This window comes from Phocoena sinus, chromosome 15 (assembly GCF_008692025.1).
Source record: "Phocoena sinus isolate mPhoSin1 chromosome 15, mPhoSin1.pri, whole genome shotgun sequence".
NCBI classification, from domain to species: domain Eukaryota; kingdom Metazoa; phylum Chordata; class Mammalia; order Artiodactyla; family Phocoenidae; genus Phocoena; species Phocoena sinus.
In genome coordinates, this window is record NC_045777.1 from 50909770 (window position 1) to 50936898 (window position 27129).

The 27129-nt window shown below is 50.7% G+C and overlaps 1 protein-coding gene across 4 annotated transcripts in view; it reads left to right on the forward strand.

The window, feature by feature from the left end:
* Nucleotides 1-27129, forward strand: part of CRAMP1 (cramped chromatin regulator homolog 1) — a 68397-nt gene that overhangs the window by 29162 nt on the left and 12106 nt on the right. For all 4 annotated transcript variants that reach the window (XM_032605078.1, XM_032605079.1, XM_032605080.1 and 1 more), the window contains exons 5-13: nt 4049-4132; nt 7325-7373; nt 18702-18787; nt 19250-19373; nt 20201-20282; nt 20772-21938; nt 24297-24474; nt 26145-26326; nt 26414-26488. In XM_032605078.1, the coding sequence (XP_032460969.1) occupies nt 4049-4132; nt 7325-7373; nt 18702-18787; nt 19250-19373; nt 20201-20282; nt 20772-21938; nt 24297-24474; nt 26145-26326; nt 26414-26488 (2027 nt within the window). The remainder of the gene's footprint in view (nt 1-4048; nt 4133-7324; nt 7374-18701; nt 18788-19249; nt 19374-20200; nt 20283-20771; nt 21939-24296; nt 24475-26144; nt 26327-26413; nt 26489-27129) is intronic.

Here is a 27129-nt window from a genome sequence, read left to right on the forward strand (position 1 = left end):
AGGTCTTAGTAGCGGCATGCGGTATCTTTCATTGTGGTGCACGGGCTTCTTTCTGTTTGTGGCACGTGGGCTCAGTAGTTGTGGCATGGCATGTGAGATCTTAGTTCCCTGACCAGGGCTTGAACCTGCGTCCCCTGCGTAGGAAGGTGGATTCTTAACCACTGGACCACCAGGGAAGTCCCTCCGTGTGGTGTGTGTATATATATATATATATGTATATATATATATATATATACATTTATTTATATATGTATGTATGTATATATATGTATATTTATTTATTTTTGGCGCTGTTGGGTCTTCATTTCTGTGCGAGGGCTTTTTCCAGTTTTGACGAGCGGGGGCCACTCTTCATCGTGGTCCTCTCACTGTCACGGCCTCTTGTTGTGAAGCACAGGTTCCAGATGCGCAGGCTCAGTAGCTGTGGCTCACGGGCCCAGTTGCTCCGCGGCATGTGGGATCCTCCCAGACCAGGGCTCGAACCCGTGTCCCCTGCATCGGCGGCAGATTCTCAACCACTGTGCCACCAGGGGAACCCTCCATGTGTTTTTTATTAAATGTATTTGTTTGAGTGGAGATACTACAAATGAATACATTTTACCTTTCCTTTTGGATTTGGAAGTCACTTATAGTGTTTTTAAATAACACAGGGTGGATATCTTTATTCATATAGCACTCTTCTTCAGATAAATTCACACAATTGAGGTAAAATTGTACTAACGTTACTGCTAATTGTCTCATTGTGAACATCCTGTCACAGCACTGTCTGACAACCCTCCTGGGAGGTGCGTGTCCGGCCCTCTGTCCTGGGGGTCTGTCTGCCTCTCCCCGCATTTCCCATCTGGTTCTGTCCATGACAAAGGCAGAAAGGAGTACCTGACAGATGAGTGCATGTTGCTCTGGGCAAGTCCTGTTTCATGCAAGGCCCCACGTGCAGTGCTTGCTTTCTGCTGAGTTTATGACCCCACCGAGGTTCTCTCTGGCCAGTTAAATCCTTTTGCTTCTCACGAGTCTTTTTAAGGTATCTTTCCTGCTTAAAAGCCTTCTGCTTCAGGGGCCGCCCGTCCAGCCTGACATCTTGATGAGGAAGATACAACACAAAGAGAATGGTGGCTCCAACCTCTTCTAGTGCCATATCTGTGTAGTGAGGTTGCTGCTCCTTCTAGGGACCCTGGGAAGTGGGCGCTCAGTTTCCACGCTTTGCAGCAGTCCCTCAGTCTGACCCACAAGTCTTGCTACTGGTGTGTGTGCGTGTGCATGTGCGCGTGGGCGCATGCACGTGTGCTCTCAGTGTCCATGTGGCCATGAACGTAAGCCTCTCGATGGCTGTGGTGCTTTGTGGCAAGTTGGCAGCATTTTGTTCTTTGTCAGGCCGTCTCCACGGAGTCTGTTTCTGCTGGCTGTGCCCATCCTTAGCTCAGACTGTTGCTCACATCCCTAGTTGATTTGAAAATATCGACTCTGGTCCTGTCGAGTCCAGTGTGCTGTTGTTAATATCTGTCATCATCACGAACACCCTCCCTCCATCCCGGCTGGCACGCAGAAACGAGTTTTAGCTGTTTGACTCTTTCTCTGTCTTCCGCATTTCTTTTTTTTGTTGTTACATAGTCTGTTCTTTCTGAAAGTCATTCCACGAGAGCAGGTCTTTCATCTGCTTTGGCTGGTCTCGAAACACTCACTTCCAATGTGAAGACCTCAGCAACACGAGAAGAGGAAGTGGGTAGGAAGCTACCTGGAGATCAGGCGGTGGGGGGTCATTCCCGGAGCCGTGCTCTAGCACGTTCTGTGCTTTCACCGCCACCAGGCTATGGGCAGAGTGGACCACCCAGGCTCCCGGTGTGGACGTGGTGCATCGTCTGCCCTGAGGTCCAGAGGCGTGTCACAGGGCAGCCACACTGGGCTCTGTGGGACATCTAGAGTGGATGTGTCTTTCCTGGGCATTTTTGTCACCTCCCCCTGCTGGACAGCCTCCTAAACTCCCCTCCCCCACTGGAGGTATCATTCCCCTTCAGCCCTTTTTCCAACTTGGATGAAGGGTGGATGCATCAGCCGCCCTCAGTTCCACAGTTAGCTCTGCATGGTCAGCCCTGCTGGCGCCATTCTCCCTTCTCTGCAGTGTCTTCTTTTCTTAAACTTTTTTTAAAAAATTTATTTATTTTTGGCTGCATTGGGTCTTCGTTGCTGCGCTTGGGCTTTCTCTAGTTGCAGTGAGCCGGGGCTACTCTTCATTGCAGTACACGGGCTTCTCATTGCAGTGGCTTCTCTTGTTACAGAGCATGGGCTCTAGGCACATGGGCTTCAGTAGTTGCAGCACACAGGCTCAGTAGTTGTGGCTTACAGGCTCTAGAGTGCAGGCTCAGTAGTTGTGGCACATGGGCTTAGTTGCTCTGTGGCATGTGGGATCTTCCCAGACCAGGGCTCGAACCCTTGTCCCCTGCATTGGCAGGCGGATTCTTAACCACTGCGCCACCAGGGAAGCCCCTCTGTAGTGTCTTCTGCCTGACCCACATGCCCTTGGTGTCCCGGTGTGGCCCCATGGGAAGTGCCTTCTTTCTGTTGAGCCGAGGGCTGCACCGAGGTCTCTCGCTGGTCCTGATCACCTTTCAGAGCTGGTGGCAGCCGGTTGACCGTGTGAGGCCAGAGGCCTGCCCGCCTCTTGGTGCTGCACTGGTGGTCACACTGGGTTCCACGCTGTGCAGCTGTTTTGCAGCCCCTCCCCCAGCCCCGGCAACCACGGAGCCACAGATCTTTGTCTCTCCTGGACGCTTCATATCAGTGGAGTCATACAATGCGGAGCCTTTAGTGTCCGGTTTCTTTCACTGAGCATGATGTTTTCCAGGTGCTTCCAGGTTGTACGGTGTGTTAGGCTTTTGTAGGGTCCGTTCATTCCTTTCTATGGCTGAGTACTGTTCCATTGTCTGAAAGCCCACATTTGTTTATCGACTGCATAGTGGATCGTAAGGTTCCCAAGTAGTGGCCCCTGTAAGAGTCTGCTGAGACTGTCGGTCTTTCTCTCAGGAGAACCTTCGGGAATGGTTGGCGTGTGATCTTAGCAGAGCCCCAGGCTCCTCAGAGGCTATCCGAGGTTCAGAATCCTTGTTTTAGGTCATTCATTCAGAACTTTACTTTCTATTTACTAATACACTTTTCTTTTCCTTTCCTATTGTTGTAATCACACACAGCCAAATCTTTGAAAGGGGGTCTCTGGGGAGAGAACAGTTGTGAGAGGGACACATGGCAGTGGTCACTGCCCTGTGAGATGATCAGAAAGGGGCCAACTGGGCAGTAACCAGACTTACAAGGCGCCGTCAGGCTTTACACTCAAGGTAACAGTGGCTTGAGCACGTGAGGATTTCTTTCCTGGCGTCAGAGATGCCTGCAGGTAGGTGTCCAGGGCGGGCATCGGGGCCGAATCAGTCTGTTACAGAGCCTCTGGAGCCTCCCTCAGCACTTCTGCTCATACCTGGTGATGTGGTCTCCTCCAGCCACGAGCAGGCTATACATGGGCTGGCTTAACCCTGGGTGTTGCCTCCCAAATCACGCTGTGGTCTGCTGCTGACAAGCAAGGGGGCGTCTGGAGCACTCAAGCCACATTTCCTCTTCCTTCTGGCCCCAGGCCTGGGGCAAGTTGTCTGTCGTCCCAGGAGGCATGAGAGGTGGGCCTCCTTGGTTCCAGTGCTGCCAGCCCCTCATTGAGCTTGGGTGGGTTCTGTGCACAGAGAAGGTGGTCCTGACCCTCCTCAGCCTCGCGGGAGCTGGCCATGCTGGACGTCCTGTTTTCCTCTCTGGGGAAATTGCTCTGCCTGTTACGACTAGTTTTCTAAACCACCCCCTTTTTCTCTTTTAACTTTTTATTTTGAAAATTGCAAAAACAGCACCATGTTGCCGTGTACTCTGCCCAGTATCCCCTGATGTTAACGCCCCATGGTCCATGGTGCAGTGGTCAAAGCCAAGAAGTGTCCCCCAGCACCCTGGTGTGCACAAGCTGGGCAAGCCCCGCACATCTGTGTTTTCTCCTTCTAAAGCCACAACCTTTCCTCAATTTCAGTGTTCTCTCGCGGGCTGAAGAAGTCGTCCCAGGAGCTGTATGGCCTGATCTGCTATGGGGAGCTGCGCAAGAAGATCGGGGGCTGTGAGTACCCTGTGTTCATGGGTGGCCTCCTCCCGGCAGGGCCTGCCTGCTATCCTCTTACAGTTGGAGTTTTAGTACTGGGGGCTCTTCTGTTTTCTCTCCGACTTACATTTTGAAAACATTTTAACGCACAGAACGTTTTAATATACCGAAAAATCGAAGGAGAATGTAACAACCCCCACATACCATCATTTAGATTCATGGGTCCTGAACCTTGGCCTTGTTTGTGTTACTGTCTCTCCCGTTCCTGTCCCTCCTCCACACACTTGCATTTTTTCTTGCTCAGCTGTGTGACTGTAAGTTGCACCCGTCTGAGCCCCCTCTAAACCCCTCAGCCATTGGCCCTAGTGAACAACGACATTCTCCTGCATGCCCAGCAAGCACATTTAAGATTTATCAAGTGGGTACCACAGCCTCACCTGGTATCCTGCCCAAACTCAGATCTCCCAGTGCGTCCCACCATGCCAGGCAGGGCATGCCTATCGGGAACAGTGCCCACTCACAGCTGCTGTGTCTCTTGAGTCTTGACCTAGAACAGCCCCCACTTTCTGGCCTTTCCCGACCCTGGTACACTGAAGGGTCTAGGCCCCTCCCTTTGCCTTGCTCTGAGCATCTCCTTGTAACTAGATTCCTTTTAGATGCACAGGTGCTCTGGCCTCCACATGTGACCACAGAGAAGAGGCCTCAGCCTCGCCTCTCCAGCCCCCAGTTGTCCGCCTGTCACGTGGGTTGGAAGGGCACACACCCGCAGGGCCACTCTGAAGATTAAATGAGACACTATGAGATGATTGTAAGCTGTCACCTAACACGTCATAGCCGGGCAGGAGGGCGGGCAGGGCGGGCATTCCCTGGGTGACCCGCCCTTCCTGAAACAGGCAAGAAGTCCAGGAGCCTCCGAAGGAAGGGACAGGCGGCCTGGCTCCCCACCCCATGCTCCTGCAGGCTGACGACTTACTTAAACAAACCCCCGGCTCCTGCTTTGAGTGCTGTTGAGGGGGGCTCTGGGGCCCCACCCCCTGGAATCCCTGCTTCCTTGTCCATCCTCCTCTCTGACCTTGACCTAAAATACTCCTGGTCCTGGCAACATGCTGGGGCCCCGTCCTCCATCTCCCACATCCCAGCATCCCAGCCTGAGTGCTCCCCACAGGAGGCAGGCCTCATCCTCTTGTCAGCTTCCTGTTACCCTTGGGATGTCACCTGGGTCCCCCAACCCAAGGGGCCTCTGCACTTGGACTTCAGCGCGTCTTCCTGCCTGGCGTCCCCTCCAGCTCATCTGCTCCTGCTGGTGACACCTGGTTGGTCCCTCTTGGTCCAGCAGCACTCAAGTGCACGTGTACACACATATGCACACACACACACACATGCATGCACGCACATCCCCGTGAGGCCCCACCTGGGCTTGGGGCTCCCAAAGCTGCTTCACAGCACTCCACCCTGGTGGGGCCCTCATTCTGAGCCCCCACTGCACCCACCCACTGATCCACCTGCTGGGACACTATTGTGTATTTTGGTGAAGGTTTGTTGGGGAAGGAGCTCGCTGGGATGGGCAGTTGTCTGCGTGCCCTGCACACAGTGGTAGCCTTTTCTGGGCTACTGGGAACACGTGTCTGAGCTCCAGTGGTCAGAGCGTGCTCTTTGTTAACATACTTTTTGTAACTGAGGTCTCCAGACATCCGATTCTTAAGACATAGACTGAGTCTTTGCTTGGTTCCTGGTCCTTTGACACACCTCACCTTGTGTCACAGCACCTGCGTGAGCTGGGCGGCGTTCCCCCTTGAAAAGGGCCTGAGGACCCTCAGTTTTGATGGAAACGGATGACCATTCAAGCCTCCTGGGCTATTGAGTGACAAGTCACACTTTGCCCCAGGCCTGGTGCCATGTGGGTATCAGGACAGGCCGGGGAAGACCTTGGCTGTCTGCAGTCCTCACCAGTTGGTTGAAATGGCTTCTCTTCAAAGGGAGGTTGCTTACATGGTGCTCCCATCTGGTGACTTGAACCCCGAAGTTGTGGTGGTCCCACCCTCCGGGCCTTCTGTCTGTCACTCTGTCCCTCCAGGCTGCCGGATGCAGGACCTGTGAGCCCTTCCCTCCCCTTTGGTCTCAGCTCACAGGTCCATGAACGTCCCCGACAGGCTGGCTCTCGTGTCACATGCTCACACATAGTCCCAGCGGTCACTTACGCTGACTGTGCTTGTGTGGTCCATGCTGTTGGAGGGCAGGGTTGCATCTGGCTTGTTTAGGGATGGGGTCTGCGTTTGCCCTCCCTGGTGCCAAGCACTATTTCCTGAAGATCCGTTTCCATCTGGCACATGTCCCTTCAGCCTGCTGGGCTTCCTTCAGGCTTTCTCACCATGCCTCTGTGCCGGCTGTGAATTCTTTCCATTATCATTTATCTGAAAAGTCTTTATTTCATCTTTGTTCTTAAAAGGTATTTTTGCCGGATGTGGGATTTTGATGACAGTTTTTTCTTCATGGCTGAGAGGTCACTGGCCATTTATGTCCTTTCTCCTCTGTAGGGGATGCGTTGTTTTTCTCCGCCTGCTTTTAAGGTTTTGTCCTTGTCTTTGGTTTTCAGCCTGGCTGCGTGTTTGTGGCCCGTTGTGTTTTATTCCCCAAATATTCAGCAGGGTTCAAAGAATCTCACAGTGGCCTGCACATATGTACCACCTCCATCCTCCTTTTACCTGATTACTACACTTCTATCTCGCATGTCCTGAGGGCAGCAATGAGTGGGGGGTGGGGCAGAGGAAAGGAGCGTCTGCTCTAGTAAACACGCAGGGTGTCAGTCCGTAGTTCAGAGCTGACGGAGGCAGGCCCACAGGTAACCCAGGAGCCACGCAGGACAAGAGTGCGTGGGGCAAGGTGGGCCCGGAGAAAGGGGAGTCTCTGACTGGGGCAGTCCAGCGTGGCAGGGGGGCTGGGGCGGGGGTTTGGAGGCGTGATGAGCTGTGCAGAGGTGGGAGTGGTCCCCTCCCCGAGGATGTCCAGGTGGGCAAAGACAGTGCTCTCAGCACAGGTGACGTGTGCAGGCCCTGGGGGAGGGCCTGCAGCTAACATGGGGTCTTAACTGTGGAAGACCTTTACTACCCCATTGAGTGGTTTGGAGTCTGCGTTGGAGATTATTATGTGGGGTCTTGCTGGGCTTCGCTCCTGACTACTTGATGTTCACGTGTGTTTGTTTTTCCATCAAAGGCATGGACGACAAGAACGCCACAAAACTGAATGAGCTCATTCAGGCTGGGTGAGTAGAGCTGTGTGTGAGGCAGGCCGGCTCCTTGTGGGAATTTGCACTTTTCTCTCAAATATAGACCTCGAAATATGTGCAGTTTTCTCCCCTTTTCTCAGTGAGGACCATTAAATCCTGAAGTCCTCAGAGTTAGCCCTGACACCCTCACAGTTAAGCATCTGCCCGTGAGGAGGTGGCCAGCCCGGGGAACTGATTGACCTGCCCCCAGCTTCTCCCCGTCCTGGGGGCCCCGTCCTTGTTCTTCTGCGGGTCTCCACTCGGCCCTCACCTTCTCACTGTCTCACTCTTTTCCTCAACATTGTACATTTCATGGTGTGGGGGTCTCCTTTGCTTCTAGAAGGCCTGCCCTCCCGGCCTTCCTGGTGCATGTTTATGGTCCTCCCGCGCTTCCTCTGCCTGCCGTTCCTCCTTGTGCCTCTCGAGGTCAAGCTGAGTCTGACTCTGTTCTGCTCTCACACTCCTGGCCTCCCGATCACACAAAACCACTGGGAACCCCCACGCAGCTCTGACCTGACTGCTGTGACCGTTTCTGCCCCAGAGAGGCCGTACCAGGACTTGCTGCATGGAAAAGCCACAGTGCCCTGTCCTTGAGTTGCCCAGTGGCCCTTTGGCTTGCCCGCTGCCCCCTGCACTCTGACAGCCTTGCTAGTAGGTCCCTGGGCACCAGCCAGGTGTCTGACCCTGAGCTTCTCTCCAGCTTCCGGAACCGCCCTCCTGGGGCTGTCTCGGCACTGCCCCCAGGCTCTCCTGTCCCTGCACCCTCTCCTTTGGCTACTTTAACTCTTCTCAGGGCCTCTGTTACCTTTTCTGGGTGAAGGATCCCAGATCTGACTTGTCCCCCATTTCTCTGCCTCGACGTACAAGTCCCATTAACGGCCTGGATGTTTCCTGTGTTCCAGCTGGAAGCCTCCAGCATCTCTTCCTGGGAAGGATGCCCCCGACCTTGCACTCTGAGGGTCTCTCAGTCAGCGTCTCTCACTCTTCTCTGCAAGTAGTTGGAAGCGTGGCAGGCGGGCCTGTCCGTCTCTCGCAGCCCTTTGCCTCTCTCATGGCTGCTGTGGCCTAGTCCCTCAGCACTGTGGCTGTGCTGGACTCCAAGTCACAGCCTGACCATCCCCCATTACATGGTCTGGATTTCTCACCCGGTGTGGGGTCCTCATTGGCAGCCACCCTGTCCCTCCCACTCACCCCATCAGAGCCTCTGCGCTCCCACGTGGACCTTTCCACTCCTCATCTTAGATGGACCCGCCCGCCATCCCCAGGCCCCTGCTGCTCGATGGCCAGCTGTCCTGTAGGTCGAGCCATCCCTGGGAAGTTTCCCTGGCCTCTGCTACATCAGCAGGACGTTGTCTTGCACCCTAGTTGTTTTCCTCCCTCGGCCTGGTGTTGGACGACCAGCGAGCCCCCATCCCTCAGGTTGAGTCCCTGCCAGGTTGACTGTGTGCATTTCTGCTTTGGCTCCAGCCCAGTGTCTGACCTTACAGAGGCTCATGTTGGACCCTCCAGGCTCTGTGTCTATGAACTACCATCAGTTTGGAGCCAGGCCTGAGAGTGACTAGGTTGTACGTATCACTGCCATGTGAAAGAGCAATGATTCTCCCCAGTGGCCGAGGAGTGAAGGTGGCCTGGCCAGCTGGTACCACTGGGCACATGGAGCCTCCCAGAGGTGTGGGGGGTGGTCAGAGGCAAGTAGGAAGAGAGGCCACCAGCCTTAGCCCTGGGGGTTGTCTATTGCACCTCCCTATTCACCTGCTGCAGCTTTAGCATCTGGCCTTCCTTCCTACCCTCACACCTGCCCTGTGCCCATCAGGTGGAAGCTATGTTTGCTCCAGGGTCTGAGATGTTCGAGCAGTGTTGTGCATACACGCCTTTCCCGGAATGTCATCTCAGTGAGATTGTACTGTGTGTGGCCTTCCAAGGTTGGCATCTTCCACTCAGCAGTACATCCTGAGATTTGTCCATGTGGCTGCGTGGGTCTGTGGTCCATGCCTCTGTGGAGTAGTGTCCCTAGTATGGCTGTTCTGTGGTCTGTTGATCCAACCCCCAGTGAGGGACACAGGCTGTTTGCAGAGAGTAAATGACTCGGCATTGGCCTCCAGCTTTTTGTGTCATCTTGCCTGAGCAAATCCCCAGGGGAGGAGGTGGTGAGCACATGCAGACTTTATAAGGAGCTGCCAGCCTGCTTTCCAGGTGGGGTTCCAGGTGCTCCCCACACTTGGTGTGTTTAGTCTGTTCTTCACCCAGTGGTGAAGGGGTGTCTCATTGTGGTTTTGACTTCGTTTCCCTGAGGACTAGTGATGTTGAACACCATTGTTAAGCTCATTGGCCATCTGTGTATCTTCTTTGGTGAGGTGCCTCTTCAAATCTTGTGCCCATTGCGTTTAGAGTGTCCTTTATATATTCCAGACACAAACCTTTTGTCAGGTAGTCGATTTGCCAATCTTTCCTCCCAGTCTGTGGCCCGCCTTCTCACTCTCTTTAGCAGTGTCCTTCACAGGGTAGACGTTTTCAGCTGTGATGAAGTCCAGTTTGTCATCTTTTTCATTTATGGATTGTGCTTTCAGTGTCACATCTAAGAAGTCATTGCTTAACTTGAGGTCATGAAGTTTTTTCCTATGTTTTCTTCTAAAAGTTTTATGGTCTGACATATAAATCCACAATCCCCTCTGAATTAACTTTTATACACGATGTGATGTTTATGCCAAGGTTCAGTTTGTGGCCTGTGGGTGTCCGGTTGTTTTGGCCCCCTCTGCTGGAGGGTCCATCCTTCCTCCATTAGCTGCTTTTTCACCTTCATCTCAGGTCTGTTGACTGTGCTATGTGGGTCTATTTCCAGACTTGAAATTCTGTTCCGTTGATTTACTGTGTGTTCTTTCGCCAACACATCATCAGTTTTTAAGAACAAAGCAAAAGGCCTGTAAAAGTGAGACAGAGGTGGGGGAAATTAGTAAGGTGCCTGTGGAAAAGTACTCCTTGACTTAAGATCAAAAAGCATTGAGTATTTAACTAACTTCCTGTTCCTGCCTCTCATGCAGACCTTTTCCAGTTAACTGTCAATCTCCCTTTGTTATAAAACGGTAGAATTGGATTAAGGAGTAAATGAATTGAGAAAAGCTCTAAAGTTGAATCTTACTACATTGGTCACAGACCCAGCAGCATAGAACTTAGCACATGCTTATTAGATTTATCAAGTAACTTTGCAGAGAAGAAAATGAGCCTCATATCAGAAAGGAAAGCCTGACTCCCATGCACATAGAGGGATTACTCTGTTGCCTGTTTTGTGACACTAGTGGAGGATTCAAATAGGACCCTCCGCATTGTTCCATCTGACAGAGGGCAGGACCTGATTCTCCTGCAGGTGCACCTCTGCAGCCTGGGCTGGGGCCAGGCTTCACCTATGCCGGCTCCAGTCTCAGGCTGCTCATAGAACTTCCATTTGTGAGAAAGGGAAGGGGCTCGTAACCTCGGAATGGTTCTCTACATAAAGCAAGGGCTGTTCAGTTTCACTAAAAAAAAAAAAAAAGGAAGTCACAAAACAGTTTAACGGAAAATGTGGTTATCACAAACACAAGTGCCACGTGACACGGCTCCCCCTGCTCTTTAAATCTTTCCTGCTACTGTTGTGTTTTGTTTGAGATGGATGGCAGAAACATCCACTTGTTCCCAGCACCCTTCATTGGAGGCGATTAAGAACTGACTTGATGTTCCTGGTTCCCACTCCTGCACCCCCACTCCAGCCTCATCAGCACATCCCTGGGAGCGCTCTGCTGCCTGTATTTCCCCAGGGTTGAGGTGGTTAAGACTCAAGCACTTGGTCTCAGTGGAGGCCTTGGTCCCTGCAGACTCCCATCCTCTCTGAATCTCCCCTCCTAACACAATGGCAGGGGAGCTGGCTTCCTGGAGTTTTCTTGTCCAGATAACTGGAGAAATATAAGTAAAATGAAAAAGCAGGGGAACTACTCCCAGTTAAAAGAACAAGAGGATAGAGAAGGGGCATCCGACAGCGACAGAGGTTCTGATAAGACTGAGGACCAGAGAGGGAATGTGATCTCCCCAAAGTCATGTACTGATTGGTAGAGCTGGACAAGAACCTACATCTGTAACAAGAGACCAGGGATCTTTCTGTTATACTCTTGGGAACCAGACGCTAAGATCTTTGCAAATTATCTTGTGGGAAAAATGCCTAAAGTCAGAAGAAGCTGGAAAGCTCCCCTAGATGACTGGGAGTTGATGGAGCCAACATTGGATGAATTAGATCAAAAGATGAGAGAAGCTGAAACAGAACCTCATGAGGAAAAGAGGAAAGTGGAATCTCTGTGGCCCATCTTCAAGATCCACTACCAGAAAACCCACTATATTTTTGATCTCTTCTAAAAGCGGAAAGCCATAAAAAGAACTATATGAGTATTGTATCAAAGAAGGCTATGCAGGTAAAACCTAATCGCAGAACGGAAAAAGCAGGTGTATGAGAAATCATGCTGCCTGAGGTGCATTCAGACATGGAACACCGATTTGGGGACAAACTGCGTTTGTCAGTGGACCGGATCATCAAGTGCATGCTCTGTGGCTGCTGGGGCTGCTCTGGCAGAGGCCCTTGGGCCCCCTGACCCTACTCCACCCTGGACTTTGGACTGCGCAGGTTTCTGCATGTCAAGCCACCCCTTTCCTGGGAACAGCTGTTCCTGCAGAGTGGTGCCCACGTATGAAGGTTTCATGTTCATCAGCTGTGATTTGTAGAAATAAGACTTTTAAATCTTTAAAAAAATAAATAAAGTAAAAGAACAAGAGAAATCCTCTGAGAGAACAAATGATGAAACAGATCTCTCTAGTCTACCAAACCCTGAGCTCAAAAAGGAGGTAATAAAAATGCTGAAGGAATTAAGAAAGACTGTTGTTAGAAATGTAGATCACTGTCATAAGGATCTAGAAAGTATAAAGAGGAACCAGTCAAAATCAGACAACTCAATTACCAAGATGAAAACTGAGCTAAAGACAGTAAATAGCAAACTAAATAATGTAGAAGAATGAATAAGTGATCTGGAAGATAGAATAACAGAAATCACCCAATCAAAACAGCAGACAGACAAATGAAAAAAAATGAAAGCAACATATGAGATCTATGGATTAATATAAAGTGTGCCAGTCTACACATAAAAGGAATTCCAGAAGGAGAAGAAAGAGAAAAGGGGATCAAAAATGTATTTGAAGAGATTATAGCTGAAAACTTCCCAAACCTAAAGAAGGAAACATATCAAGGGACAGGAAGCACAGAGGGTCCAAAACAATATGAACCCAAACAGACCTACTCTAAGACATATCATAGTTAAAATGACAAAAGTTAAAGAGGGTGCTTCCCTGGTGGCGCAGTGGTTGAGAGTCCGCCTGCCGATGCAGGGGACACGGGTTTGTGCCCCGGTCTGGGAGGATCCCACATGCCACGGAGCGGCTGGGCCTGTGAGCCGTGGCCGCTAAGGCTGCGCGTCCGGAGCCTGTGCTCTGCAACGGGAGAGGCCACAACAGTGAGAGGCCCACGTACCGCAAAAAAAAAAAAAAGTTAAAGAGAGGATTGTAAAGACAGCAAGAGAAAAACAGTTACAAAGGAACCCACATAAGGCTATCAGCTGATTTCTCTACAGAAATTTTTAAAGGCCAGAAGGGAGTGGCAAGATAAATTCAAAGTCTTGAAAGGGAAAAACCTGCAACCAGGGATACTCTACCCAGCAGGATTATCATTTAGAACTGAAGGAGAGATAAAGAATTTCTCAGACAAGCAAAAACTAAAGGAATACAGCAATACTAAACTTATCCTAAAAAGAATATTGAAAGGTCTTCTCTAAATAAAAGAGAAACAAGAATCTATAGGAAAGGGAAACATCACAGTAGGAAAGGGAAATACATAAAAGGATTGAAGGTCACTTTAAATAAGCTAGTACATAGATTATTATTTATTTTTTTAAAGCTGTTTGGTTCCCTAACTCCACAGCAAGTTTATCCTATTATATATATATATATTTAAATTTTATTTATTTATTTATGTATTTATCTCTGCCTGTGTTGGGTCTTTGTTGCTGCATGCAGGCTTTCTTTAGTTGTGGTGAGCGGGGGCCACTCTTCGTTGTGGTGCACGGGCTTCTCATTGTGGTGGCTTCTCTTGTTGTGGAGCACAGGCTCTGGGTGCACGGGCTTCAGTAGTTGCGGCACACGGGCTCTAGAGCGCAGGCTCAGTAGTTGTGGCGCACAGGCTTTGTTGCTCTGTGACATGTGAGGTCTTCCTGTTTCAGGCTCAATCCCATTTCCCCTGCATTGTCAGGCGGATTCTTAATTACTGTGCCACCAGGGAAGTCCCACCAGCACATAGATTTAAAAATAATAAAAAAAATCTATGAAAGCGATTATAACTACAATGAACAGCAAAAGGATAAACACGAAGATGTAAAATAAGACCTCACAATCACAAAATATGGGGGAGGAAATTAAGAAAATGCGGATCTTTTAGAATGTGTTTGAGCTTCTATGACTACCAGTTTAAAGCAAGTAGATACAGTTATGGGTTAACATACTTGAAAACCAGGGTAACCACAAATCAAAAACATGCAGTATATTCACAAAAACCGAACAGAAAGGAACTCAAGAATGATACAAAAGAAAACCATCAAGCCACAAAAGGAAAAACGAAAAGAAGAAAAGAACAAAGAAATACAAAGTCAACTGGAAAACACTGTTTAAAATGGAAATCAATACATACTTGTCAGTAATTACTTTAAATGTCAATGGACTAAATGTTCTGATCAAAAGACACAGAGTGGCAGATTGGATAGTAAAACAAGAACCTACAACAGACTGCCCACTTTAGAGAGAAAGACACGTTATAGATTGAAAGTGAGGGAATGGAAAAAGATATTTCATGCAAATGACAAGAAAGCAGGGATAGCAATACTCAGACAAAATAGACTTTAAAACAAAGGCCATAGGGAATTCCCTGGCTGTCCATTGGTTAGGAGTCAGTGCTTTCACTGCTGTGGCCCAGGTTCAATCCCTGGTTGAGGAACTAAGATGCCACATGGCGCAGCCAAAAAAAAAAAAAAAAAAAGACCATAAAGAGAGAGAAAGAAGGACACTATATAGCAGTAAAAGGATCAGTTCGAGAAGGAGATCTCACAGTCATTAACATATGTATGCACCTAATATAGGAGCACCTGTATACATAAAACAAATACTAACAGACACAAAGGGAGAAATTAATGGGAGTACAATAATAGTAGGAGACTTTAACACCCCACTGACATCAACGGACAGATCTTCCAGACAGAAAATCAGTGAGGCAACAGAGATCCTAAATGACACAGTAGAACAGTTAGACTTGATTGATATCTATAGGACATTACATTTAAAAAAACCCAGAATATACATTCTTTTTAAGTGTACATGGAACATTCTCTAGGGTAGACCACATAGTAGGACACAAAACAAACCTCAACAAATTTAAGAGAATAGAAATTATTTCAGGCATCTTTTCTGACCACAACAGCATGAAATAGAAATCAACCACAGGAAGAGAAATGAGAAAAAAAATATTACACAGAGACTAAAGAACATGCTGTGAAATAACAAGTGGGTCAGTGATGAAATCAAAGAGGAAAAACAAAAAAACAATTTAAAAAACCCTCAAGGCAATGAAAACACAGCCATACAAAATCTATAGCAAAAGCAGTCCTGAAAAGTTCATAGTGATACAGGCTTTCCTCAAAAAACAAGAAAAATCCCAAGTAAACCTAACCTACCACCTAAAAGAATTAGAAAAAGAAGAACAAACAAAAGCTAAAGTCAGTAGAAGGAAGGAATAATAAAGATCAGAGAGGAAGTAAATAGAGATTTAAAAATAGAAAAAAAGTCAGTAAAACCAAGAGCTGTTTTTTTTTAAAGGACAAACAAGATTGACAAACCTCTGGCAGGCTCACCAAGAAGAAAAGAGAGGGGAGCCAAATAAAATAAGAAATGAAAGAGGAGAAATAACAACTGATACCTCAGAAATATAAAAAATCATTTAAAAATATTATGAACAGTACATTCCAACAAAATGGACAACCTAGAAGAAATGGACAAGTTTCTAGGTATACATAGCCCACCAAAACTGAATCAAGAAGAAATAGATAATTTGAACAGACCAATCACTGGAAATGAAATAGAATCTGTAATAAAAATGCTCCCTCAAAACAAAAGTGCAGGACCAGATGGCTTCACTGGGGGATTCTACCAAACATACAAAGAACTTAGACCTATTCTTCTCAAATGCTTCTAAAAGATTGAAGAGGGAACACTTCCAAAGTCAATCTATGAAGCCACCATCACCCTGATACCAAAACCAGACAAAGACACTACCAAAAAAGAAAATTACAGGCCAGTATCTTTGACAAATTTAGATGCAAAAACTCTCTGCAAAATATGAGCAAACTGAATCCAGCAACACATAAAAAAGATCATACATCACCATCAAGTTGGATTCATCCCAGGGTCACAGGATGGTTCAACATATGCAAATCAGTCAGTGCGATTCACCACATCAACAAAAGAAAAGACAAAAACCACATGATCATCTCACTAGATGGCAAAAAAAGCATTTGACTGTCACCAAAGTGGGTATAGAGGGAACATATCTCAACATAATAAAAACCATTTATGACAAACCCACAGCCAGCATAATACCAAACGACAAAAAGCTGAATGCCTTTCCACTAAATTCTGGAACAAGACAAGGATGCCCACTCTCACCACTTCTACTTAACGTAGTATTGTAAGTCCTAGCCACAGCAATTGGACAAGAAAAAGAAATAAAAGGTATCCAGATTAGAAGAGGTAAAATTATCATTATATGCAGATGACGTGATTCTCTGTGTAGAAAACCCTAAAGGCTCAGCACAAAAACTATTAGAACTGATAAATGAATTCAGTAAGGTAGCAGGATACAAGATTAATATACAGAAATCTGTTGCATTTCTTTACCCTAACAATGAAAAATCAGAAAGAGAAAGTTTAAAAAAAAAAATCCTGTTTAAAATCACACCCCTCCCACCAAAAAAAAATAAAACAACTTAGGAATAAACCTGACCAAGGAGGTGAAAAACTTATATGTTGAAAACTATAAAACACTGATAAAGCAAATAAAAAATGATTCAAGAAAATGGAAAGTTATCCCATGCTCTTGGATTGGAAGAATTAATATAGTTAAAATGGCCATACTGTGCAAACCAATCTATAGATTTATTGTGATCCCTATCAAATTACCCACGACATTTTTCACAGAGCTAGAACAAATAATCCTAAAATTTACATGGAACCACAAAAGACCCAGAATTGCCAAAGCAATCCTGAGGAAAAAGAACAAAGCTGGAGGCATAACTCTTCCAGACTTCAGACAATACTACAGAGCTACAGTAATCAAAACAGTGTAGTATTGGCACAAAAGCAGACATATAGATCAATGGAATAGAATGGAGAGCCTATAAGTAAACCCACACACCTATGGTCAATTAATCTTCGACAAAAGAGGCAAGAATATGCAATAGAGAAAAGACAGTCTCTATAGCAAGTGGTGTTGGGAAAGCTGGACAGCCGCATGTAAATCAATGAAGTTAGAACACTCCCTCCCACCATACACAAAAACAAATTCAAAATGGCTTAAAAACTTAAATATGGGCTTCCCTGGTGGCGCAATGGTTGAGAGTCCACCTGCCGATTCAGGGGACATGGGTTCATGCCCCGGTCTGGGAGGATCCCACATGCCGTGGAGTGGCTGGGCCTGTGAGCTATGGCCGCTGAGCCTGTGCGTCCGGAGCCTGTGCTCCGCAATGGGTGAGGCCACAACAGTGAGAGGCCCGCGTACCACAAAAACAAAACAAAACAAAACAAAAAAAACTTAAATATAAGATACGACACCATAAAACTCCTAGAAGAGAACATAGACAAAACATTCTCTGACATATGTGGAATCTAAAAAATAGTACGAATGAACTTATTTACAATACAGAAACAGACTCACAGACATAGAAAACAAACTTATGGTTACCAGAGGCAGGGGGGTGAGGTGGAGGGATAAATTAAGAGTTTGGGATTAACAGATCCACATTACCATATATAAAGTAGAGAAGGGTTTACTGTGTAGCAGAGGGAACTATATTCAGTATCTTATAATATTGAAATATACTCTAAGAATCAATAAAGGATGTATATGTGTATAACAGAATCACTTGGCTGTACATCTGAAACTAACACAATATTGTAATTCGATTTTTAAAAAACAGGTAAAAAACAAAGCAGGGTCATAAAAACAATATAGACGGACCTTGAACCTTTCGTAAAACATAAACTTAGGTTTGTTCACCAACCATTTGGCGGCTGGCCAACACCTTTTCTTGGTGGCTTGCTCCTCGGAGTTCTGTCGTGTTTTTATTTGGAAGCTCTAGCCAAGATGCATCATTTGTGATTTCCTGTTTTCAAGTGGAACAAGAATGTAGGCTCTCAAAGCAGTGGGACTGCAAGGTCCTTCCCTGTCATTTTTCATAGTTGTCTTGCTCACACTTAATTTGTCTGCCATCTTTTAAAAACAATCTACCTTTATTATTCCCAAAGCACTCCAAATGTGTTTCTTAGAGGGAGCTATTTTTTATGGTTTTCATATTCCTTTCATTAGTTAGTAGTAGTATTTCTTTAATTTATGTAATCCTAACATTATATAAGTTACTGTCACAGCAGTATACAGGTAGAGTGTCACCCATATCTGTGGCCCTGCCTGCAGATCAGTGTGGGGAGCACAAGCATGTTGCACTCATGCCTGCTGGCCTCCAATGTCCCGTCCTCTCTGGGCCCCCCTAGTGTGGTTTGCAGAGGGACTGACTAGGGAATGTCACTGACCTGCAGAGGTGGTCACCTAGGGGCGGGTTGAGAGGTCGTGTAGAGGTGGGTGAGCCCTTCTGCTCTGGGGACCTGGAGGAGGGGAAGGGGCATTCCTTCTGACATCCGATTGGGGCTCCAGTGAGAGGGCTCTCGGGGTCACCAGGCAGGAGGGCAGGGTACATCCTGAACAGCAGGTGCCCTCTTTGCAGCATGACATGTGCTCGGGAAGGTCCAGAGTCAGCTCTGTCGTTTGTCATGCGCATCTGCCTACGATTCCAGGAGCTTCTTGGGGACGTGTGGGGCCCCCTCGTGGGGCCGAGCATGAGCCCTGGAGGCCAGGATGTTTGCTTAGCCGGGGCCCGTAGTTACTGCGTGGGGTGGGAGTGACTGTTCATTTAGAGGCCTCAGCGCTTCTTTAACACTCCTCTCCAGGGCCACCACAGTTCGGTACAAAGGGAGGAACCTGCGGATCAAAGCGCCCATGTGCCGTGCCCTGAAGAAGCTCTGTGACCCGGACGGTACGTCAGACACGGGCTGGGCTGGGCCGCGCACCTGGGGCTCACTCCCATTGGGGAGGCTCACTGTCTGGCTCCAGCCGGGCTGAGCTGGAACACGGTGGCTGAGCCTGCATGATCCAGTCCTGCCAGCAGGCAGCTCCTGGACTCGAAACCCCGTGTCATAGCGGTGTGTCCTCTCGTGGGTCAAGTCCAGCTATGAAGTCCCAGCCGTCCTCAACGGAGCATCAGAGGTGTCAGGGCAAGTCTCCCATGGCCGGTCCGCGGCTCTGGTGTAGCAGATGTGCAGCTGGCCATGCTGGCACCTTTAGACCAGGTCCTTGCTGGGGCTCCTGCCAGTCCCACTTTCACTGAGGGCTGTTTTCCCCTTGCTCCTCTCTGGGTCCCTTAGCTGTCTGGCTGAGGACTTCACCTTCTCATCAGGGTCCGTCTGTGCCAGGCTCTCATGGCCCTTTCCTGTTGCAGGCTTGAGTGACGAAGAGGACCAGAAGCCAGTGCGCCTGCCCCTGAAAGTCCCCGTAGAGCTGCAGCCACGGAACAACCATGCTTGGGCCCGCGTGCAGAGCCTCGCACAGAACCCGCGGCTCAGGTAACACGCTATGCGTTTTGGGGGAGCGAGCTGCGAGGGACGGGGCTGGAGGGGAGGTGTTGGGTCCCTGGGTGAGCAGCAGACTCCACTCCAGTACTCTGACACCACCTGGGGGTAGTGTGGGAGATGCCTTTAGATTCAGGTAAAATTCACATAATACAGAATTAACTGTGAGCCCTTTTAAGAGGCCCGGTTCAGGGGTATTGGGTACCTTCACAGTGTTGTACAACTATGACCTCTCTCTAGTTCCAGAAATTTTCAGCCCCCCGAGAGGAAACCCCATGCCCACTAAACACTCACTGTGCATCCTCCTCCCACTCCCCAGGTCACCACTGGTCTACTTTCTGGCCCTATAGATTTGCCCATTCTGACATTTCATGTAAATAGGATCATATACTGGTGCTTTCTGTCTGGCTTTTCTCAGTGAGCATCATGGTTTCAGGGTTCATCCGTGTCGTAGCCTGCATCAGGACTTCACTCCTTTCGTGTGTATTTTTATTTTCTTGGGTTTAATTGAGTCTAGAGCCGCCCTCTTGACCACCCAGGGAGCTGGTAGAAGAGAAGGGTGTGTTGTACCAAGGCCCCTGTCCTGGTTGAGACCTCATACTGTAAAGGGCACTCAGGATCTCTGTTACTTTTTCTTGCAGTTTCTCGTGAGTCTCCTGTTATCTCAAATTAAAGAGTTAGTTTTTAGAAAAGAAGCCAGCAGCTCTACAGGGACATTATGGCTCTGGCCTTGAGACCCCCTGGCATCATCTTCCTGCCACAGCCTCTGGGGCTCCTAGAAGGTACCAGCCTCCCATTCCCCATCTGTCTTTTCTCTGTAGGATGATCGTGGAGCTCCATCGAAAGGTCTCCAGCCTCCTCGAGTTCCTGAAGCAGAAGTGGGCACTTCATGAAGTGCGAGTTGTATCCTTTTCCTACTTAAAGCCACCCCCAGGCTCTGCAGCACCTGCTGCCTGAGAGTGAAGTCTCCTTCTCAGTCCTGGAATTGCAGCGGGGTCCCCAGGCATGTAGCAGGTGTGCCATGAGATGGTGTAGAACCAGAACTAAAACCCACAGCCCCTCATCCTCTGGGTTTTGTGTCTGAACCCCCTTTTTGACCTCCTTGCAGTGTTAGAACTCTGTCACAGCAGCCATCCTTGCTGTAAGTGGCTGCCATCTGGCCCACAGGGTGTGGCCGAAGCATCCCTGCCAGCAGGTTGAACAAAGTGACCGAGGACAGCCCCACACCTACATCTTCGTGTCCTTGGCTGGCTTGTAGCCCTGCCCAGTTCCCAGCTAGGAGGGTGAGTGTTGGGTGTGGAGCCCGGAAAGAAGGAAGTACCTGTCGTGTCTCCCCGCTGGACCTCAGGGTGTAAGCTGCTGCTGCAGGTGGTTCCTTGACGGTGCGCTCAGCGGAAGACGTTTGAGGAGCAGCAGCTGCAGGACTCGTTCATGGAGCCATCGCAGGAGAAGGTGGCACTTCACCTGTTCCCAGGGGAGAACTGCACCCTAACCCCACTGCCGGGCGTGGCCCGAGTGGTACACTCAAAGGCCTTCTGCACGGTGCACTGGCAGGAGGGTGGCCGGTGCAAGCAGAGCACCAAGGACACCCACTCGCTGCCCCCAGCCCAGATCCTGGGCATCCAGAGCGGGCAGGGCACAGCCAGGGGCCAGCTGAAGTGCCCACGGGGTGGCACCGAGGCCAAGGGCGGGGGGCGGCCCCCTCCCTCCACCGACGCTTTGCAGAGCTCTGGGGAGAGTTCCCCTGAAAGTGCACCTGGGGAGGGGGCCGCTGCAAGTTTCAGCAGCCCGGATGCCTCTGACAGGCTTCCCCCTGGGCTCCAGGATGCTGGTGGACAGCTTGAGAAGACCCCTGTGGCCGCTGCTGCAGAGGGTGGGGACGGCCCTGCCCGAGAGCCCGGGCCCCTGGCGTGTGCCTGTGGCCAGCTCCCAGACCTGGAAGATGAGCTCTCCCTCCTCGACCCCTTCCCCCGCTACATGAAGTCCTGTCAGGACCTCATCATCCCTGAGCAGTACCGCTGCGCAGACTCACGGCCTTCAGGGTGCCCCTCCCCAGAGACCCTCGTCCCCAGCAGCGCAGAGGTCGCCGACCTCCCCCGGGCCAGGGCACCATCCCCTGTCCGCGTCCCTCCCGGCCCAGAGTCTCAGCCCAGCCCCGGGCTCCAGCCGGACGTTTGCACTAAAGACTTGGCGGACGCGCCTGCGGAGGAACCCCAGGAGAAGGCGAGCCCCTTGGACCCCCCGCCACCTCAGGGTCAGCCTGCCGTCAAGCCTCCGAAGGACGTCCCTGCCAGCCGGTTCGCCCAGCAGCTCCGCGAGGAGGGCTGGAACCTGCAGACCTCTGAAAGCCTCACGCTGGCTGAAGTCTACCTCATGATGGGCAAGCCCAACAAGCTGCAGCTAGAGTACGACTGGCTGGCAGTGCTGGGCCCTGAGGGCCAGGCCCTGGGAGGGCAGGCCCAGGGCTCCCGGGCCGGCTCCCCGCCTACCACCTTCCACAAGCAGCGCCTCCTCAGCTGCCTCCTGAAGCTCATCTCCACCGAGGTCAACCCCAGGCTGGTAAGTGTGGGTCAGAGCATGGCCCTTTTGGCCCCCCAAGGGCTCGCGGCTGGGTGGCTGGGGTCCAGAGAGGAAAGACCGGCCTTGTGGCAGGTGGCCTGGGGCCCCACAGGCTCCTTGGAGGAGGTGGTCTGGGGGTCGCCTTTCGTTCCCTGGAGTGGGCTGCACAGAGCATGTGGTTGGGGCTCCAGTTCCCTGCAGTTCAGGCCCCCGTCCCGTGGGGCTCACACGGGCTGCACCTTGCCCGGCTCCAGAGATGCCACTGAGCCCAAGTGTGTGGGCCGAGGGGACAGAGCCTGGGACAGAGGCGCAGAGGTGAGGTGGCAGCCATGGCCAGGAGCCGAGCTGGGCTGGGAGCGTTACAGGTTTCTGCAGCAGGAACGGCGAGGTCGAGTGTGTGCTTTGGAAAGGCCATCCTTGGAGGCCAGTGGGGGTGCAGCCTGGGTGCAGGGAGTGGAGCTGGGAGGGGTTGCTCTGGGTGGGCTGCGCCCAGGAGACCCTGTCAGGAGGTGGCTGGTTGGAGTGGTCTCAGGTTCCTTGAGAGGCTCCTGTGGGGGGCAGTGGCTGCCATGGCCCAGGGAAAGGGCACCTGGCCAGGTGGGCCTGGCCACAGCTTGTAACTGCCCCCCAACCCCCGCTCCTGGGAGGCCGGCCAGCAAAGCCCACACGTGGGCTGGAAGGTGCTGCAACCGGAAAGTCTAGTCCGCTCTCTGGGCACAAGAGCAGCGTCCTGAGGCAGGTCGATCCCGAAAGGTGCGTGTGCACTAGAAGGTGAGGCTCACAAGTTCCAGGAGGAGGCGCCGAAGCTCAGCGTGGTGGCCTCAGAGGAGTGGGGGCTCGGGTCACAGTCAGAACCAAACTTGAGGTGTGCCCATGTCACCGCTGTGACGGGTACCCACCTCCTGCTCCCCGGGGCAGACAGCACGTGGTTTGTGTTCTGCCCCATTTCCCGGAGCCTCTGCCCTAGGCTCCTGCCCACCATCTTCCGGCGGCACTCAGCAGAGCTCATGGTGGGGAAGGAGCGCCACGTGGGACCAGTTCTCGTGGGGGTGGGTGGGGCCCGAGGGCCAGCAGTGGACTTTGGATTCAGGTGTGGATGTGACCTGCGGTCAGGCATGGGCAGTATTGCAGTGACTAGACAGAGATGATGAGTTTAAAACACTTTTTCAAGTTTGGCTTTTGGAGGGGTCAGGAGCAGAGACGGGGGAGACCGGAGCGTGTCCAGACCCCTAGGAAAGGAGGCCAGGCCAGGCCGGCTCCTAAGGAGGCGGGAGTTCTGGTACACGGCCGAGGTGCTGGCCTTGGCCTCAGCCTCAACTGGGAGAGAAGAGTAGAGCAAGTTGGAAGTGCAGAGTATGCAGAGCAAGGCGCTCAGATCTGTGGTTCCTGAAGTGGGGTCCCTGGCCAGCAGACTCGGCATCACCTGGGAACTCGTTAGGGATGCAGGTTCTTGCAGCCCAGGAGATTGTTTTGACGAGACGCCCCCACCCCCATGCCCTGTTTGGTGATTCTGATGCAGCTCAGGTGTGAGAATCCCTTGCTCAAGGCCCCAGGAGAAATAGAGGACCTTGAATTAGAGATGGCCTGCCTGGCCAGGCGGCCCCTCCCTGCGATATCTCTGCAGGTGGGACGCTGACAAACAAGTGCAGCGATGGCCGCCCTGCCCCAGGAGGCTGACAGGCACTCAGGTGGGAGGTGGGGGTGTCGAGATCCAGTGAATGGAGTAGGAAGGGACACAGCAGGGGTCCCAGGGAAAGGAGAAGGTGGGTCAGGCCAGGGCGAAGGGCATGGGAGACACAGAAAGAGGTGCAGGGTAGGTGGGGCTGGGTGAGAGCATGGGGAGTGGGTGCTGGGAAGAACTGAGGGGGCGGGGCAGGATGGTGGAGTCATGGGAGAGATCAGGTGAGTAGAAGGGGTGCCTCTATGGCCGAGGACCCCAACACTCAGTGACAGCAGGAGAGTGGAGGCAGCGGCCTCAGGTAGGGGCCCACGAAAACCCTGAGGTGGAGGTTTTGACTAAGCAGAGGACTCCTTGGCTGTGATTGTGTTTGATTTTAGAAATTAATCTGTATTTCCTTCCTCTGACTCACAATCAGAAGAAGCTTTAAGAAGGAGAGTCCCTGTCACTTGCCACTCAGCCTCCCCTCCCGTCACGGTGCAGGGGTACGCCCCGTCCGTGCCACCGCAGCAGTGAACGCAGAAGGGCTCCTGGAGGACAGCGGTTGTTCCCCTGAGGGCCTGGGGGCACCAACCTGTGCGTCATGGAGTGTGACCCTGGGTCCTTTGCTGTCCTGTCACACTCCACAAGCATTGTTCCGTGCTGAGTTTGGCCAATGTTTTGGCCCGTTTCTGTCCCAGGCTCCAGAAGCGAACACTGGCTCCACGGCCTCAGTGAGGCCCGCCCAGGAGGAGCAGTCGACGACACCCCCGGGGAAGGTGGTGACTGTCAGCACCCGCAGCCCACGCTGCCCTCGAAACCAGGCTGCCCTCCGTCACGGCAAGACCTTCTCCCCCAGCTCCACACCTTGCTCCTCAGGTGAGGCCCAGACAGCCACAGGCAGCCTCCTGGGTCCTTGCTGGGCGTTGCGGGCTGCACAGAGCCGAGAGCTCTGGGCTGCCTGAGGCCTCGCCCCACTCAGTCAGCTGCAGTCCAGCGGATGGTGTCGGGTACAGAAATCACTGCCTCCTCGAGGGGAGGGTGAGCACAGGGCCCGTCACAGAGGCTCTGGGGTCCTGGGTGCGGGAGCCGACAGGAAACATAGGGGACCCTTGCCAGTCTGGTCACTTTGGGGGATCTGGCTTTGTGAGGTCAGCAGCAGCCTCCATATCATGCCGAGTTGGTGGCGTAAAGCATGAGAAAGGTTGGTTCTTTCTGAGTCTTACAGGGACTGTTTTTCTTTACATCTAAAGTATTAGAATAAAGAAATCTTCAGTTAAAGGATACCCCAGCAGTTGAACACAAGTCTTAGAAAGAAAGATGGGCTTACCTGCTGGTCCATGGTTGTATCTAGGAAGTAATTTAAATTCAGCGTCCTCTTTTGGATTACGTGGCACATAACCCTGGGATAAACATGACTCGTTTCTCTGAGTCATCAGTTTACTTGCTTAGTATTTTTTTTTTTTAATGAAACAGGTTGTCATGGCTAGAATAGTTAATTCTGCATGAATTTTAAAGAATAAGGCTGCTGTGGTGTCAGGCTCCCCACCTCCTGCAGTTCTTGTTTTCCATTTCCCTCCTGACCTTTATCCTGTTTCCTTGCTGTGGCTCACGAGGGGGCAGCAGCAGAATCGGTTGTCTTTAAGGCAAAGGTGCGTTCCTCAGGCGTCAACCAGTGGTGGGCTAGCTGGGAGCCTGTATAGTCTTTGCCGCCTCCCTCTGGCTTTAAAGTTTTGTAATTCTGTGAACTCTTAAATATCCACACTCTTCCTCAATCGAGGATGCTTTTAGCCCAGTGTGCCTGCAGTGCTAGAATCCAGACAGGTGCTTAAAAGACCTGGTCTCTGGACTCTGCGTGTTGATTTAACCTCACAGATTTGCAAATAAAGAATAAAGAAAGGAGACTCGTCCCTACCATGAAGTGAGGGTGCTTTGCAGCAGCGCCTATGATGATGAAAACAGCAAGGAGAGTCCCCAGATAGTAGTTCCTAAATAAATATTTTCTGTCTTTTTATCTCTAGGTCTGTTTTCTGTATAATTAGAGATTTAGACCAAGGATCAGCAGACAGTGGTCCACAGTCTGCTTGTTGTAAATGAAGTTTTATTGGCACATGGCCACATCCACTGGCTCACGTGGCTGCCTTTGTGCTGCAGCCGTAGAGCTGAGTTCAACAGAGACTGTGAGGCCCTCGAGGCTGACTTTTGTTGTCTGTCCATGTCCAGAGAACATTTGCTGACCTCTGGTCTGCACTAGATGATCTGGAAGGTTCTTCTAGCTCTGAAAAGTCTTTGAAGGTGAATCTGCCCTTCCCACTGAGATCAGAGATCGAGGAAAGCTCTGATCTGCTTACATGGTGGGAACTAGAATTTCAGGGAGAAAGGGAGAAAAGCAGATTTTTACAGCACTGAGATATAGGAAATTCCCTTTAAGGACACCAGAGAGGCTGTCAAGTATTCCTTTCTGATTTTCTTCCCGGTGGAACCCCTCCCATGCTGGAGGCGTTGCTGGGTGAGCGCCATTGTATCTGTTCTCCCTTCTCCTTCCCTAGGTTTGAGAAACCCCCCGAGGCCCCTCTTGGTGGCCGGTCCCTCCAGTGCCGGAAGTGGTGACTCAGATGGTGGCCTTTTTGCTGTCCCGACAACTTTGCCACCCAACAGCCGGCACGGGAAGCTCTTCTCTCCCAACAAGGAAACAGAATTGACGTTCCGTCAGCATCTGAACTCCATCAGCGTAAGTGGGGCCCACGCCTCCCTGCTGCTGGCCTGCCCCATGTGTGTGGAGAAAACACTCTCAGGGTCAGTACTGTCTTCCTCACAGATGCAGTCGGATTTCTTCCTGCCAAAGCCCAGGAAGCTGCGGAACAGGCACCTGCGGAAGCCATTGGTGGTCCAGGTCAGGAGCCCATCCACGTCTGCGTGTGCCTGGCCTCAAGGGCTGGCCTCTCCCTCCCACCAGCTGAGCTGCCCAGGACACACTAGTGTCCTCCTGCGTCTCAGGTTTTCATGTGAAGTGGGGAGAATCCCTGCCCCTTCTTTTCTTCTTTTTAGCAGGATAAAGTAGTAACAGTGACCCTAACTGTACCTGAAAATAAAGGTAATCTTGGTACAGCATGAAAACCGCTTGCAAAAAAGACAGAAAGTTCTTGGGATTTGGGTTCCAAGGATGTTCCAGATTGGAATATATGTGAGGACACTCAGAACATCTGTTTATATGTATGTAGTAAATGGAAGCAGTTGGCAAGGTATATGGATTGACCAGAGGCCAGACCTCTCCCAAGCTGGTAATGAACTCTGGGAGGACCTGGGGATGCCACCTGCAGACCCAGAGGGGTGATCCAGGGATGAGAGGCACAGGAGAAAGAGGGCATTTTTATATGGAGGTGAAAAAATAACAGAGGTGAAGCTGAAGTAACTATGGGCCTGGAAATTTATGAATGTTTTTGAATTAATGCATAGGTCTCCTTTTGTTAGACTCAGAAATCTCTTCCTCTCTTGGAAGTAATTTATTTAGAAATGAGAGATTGCATGACAGAT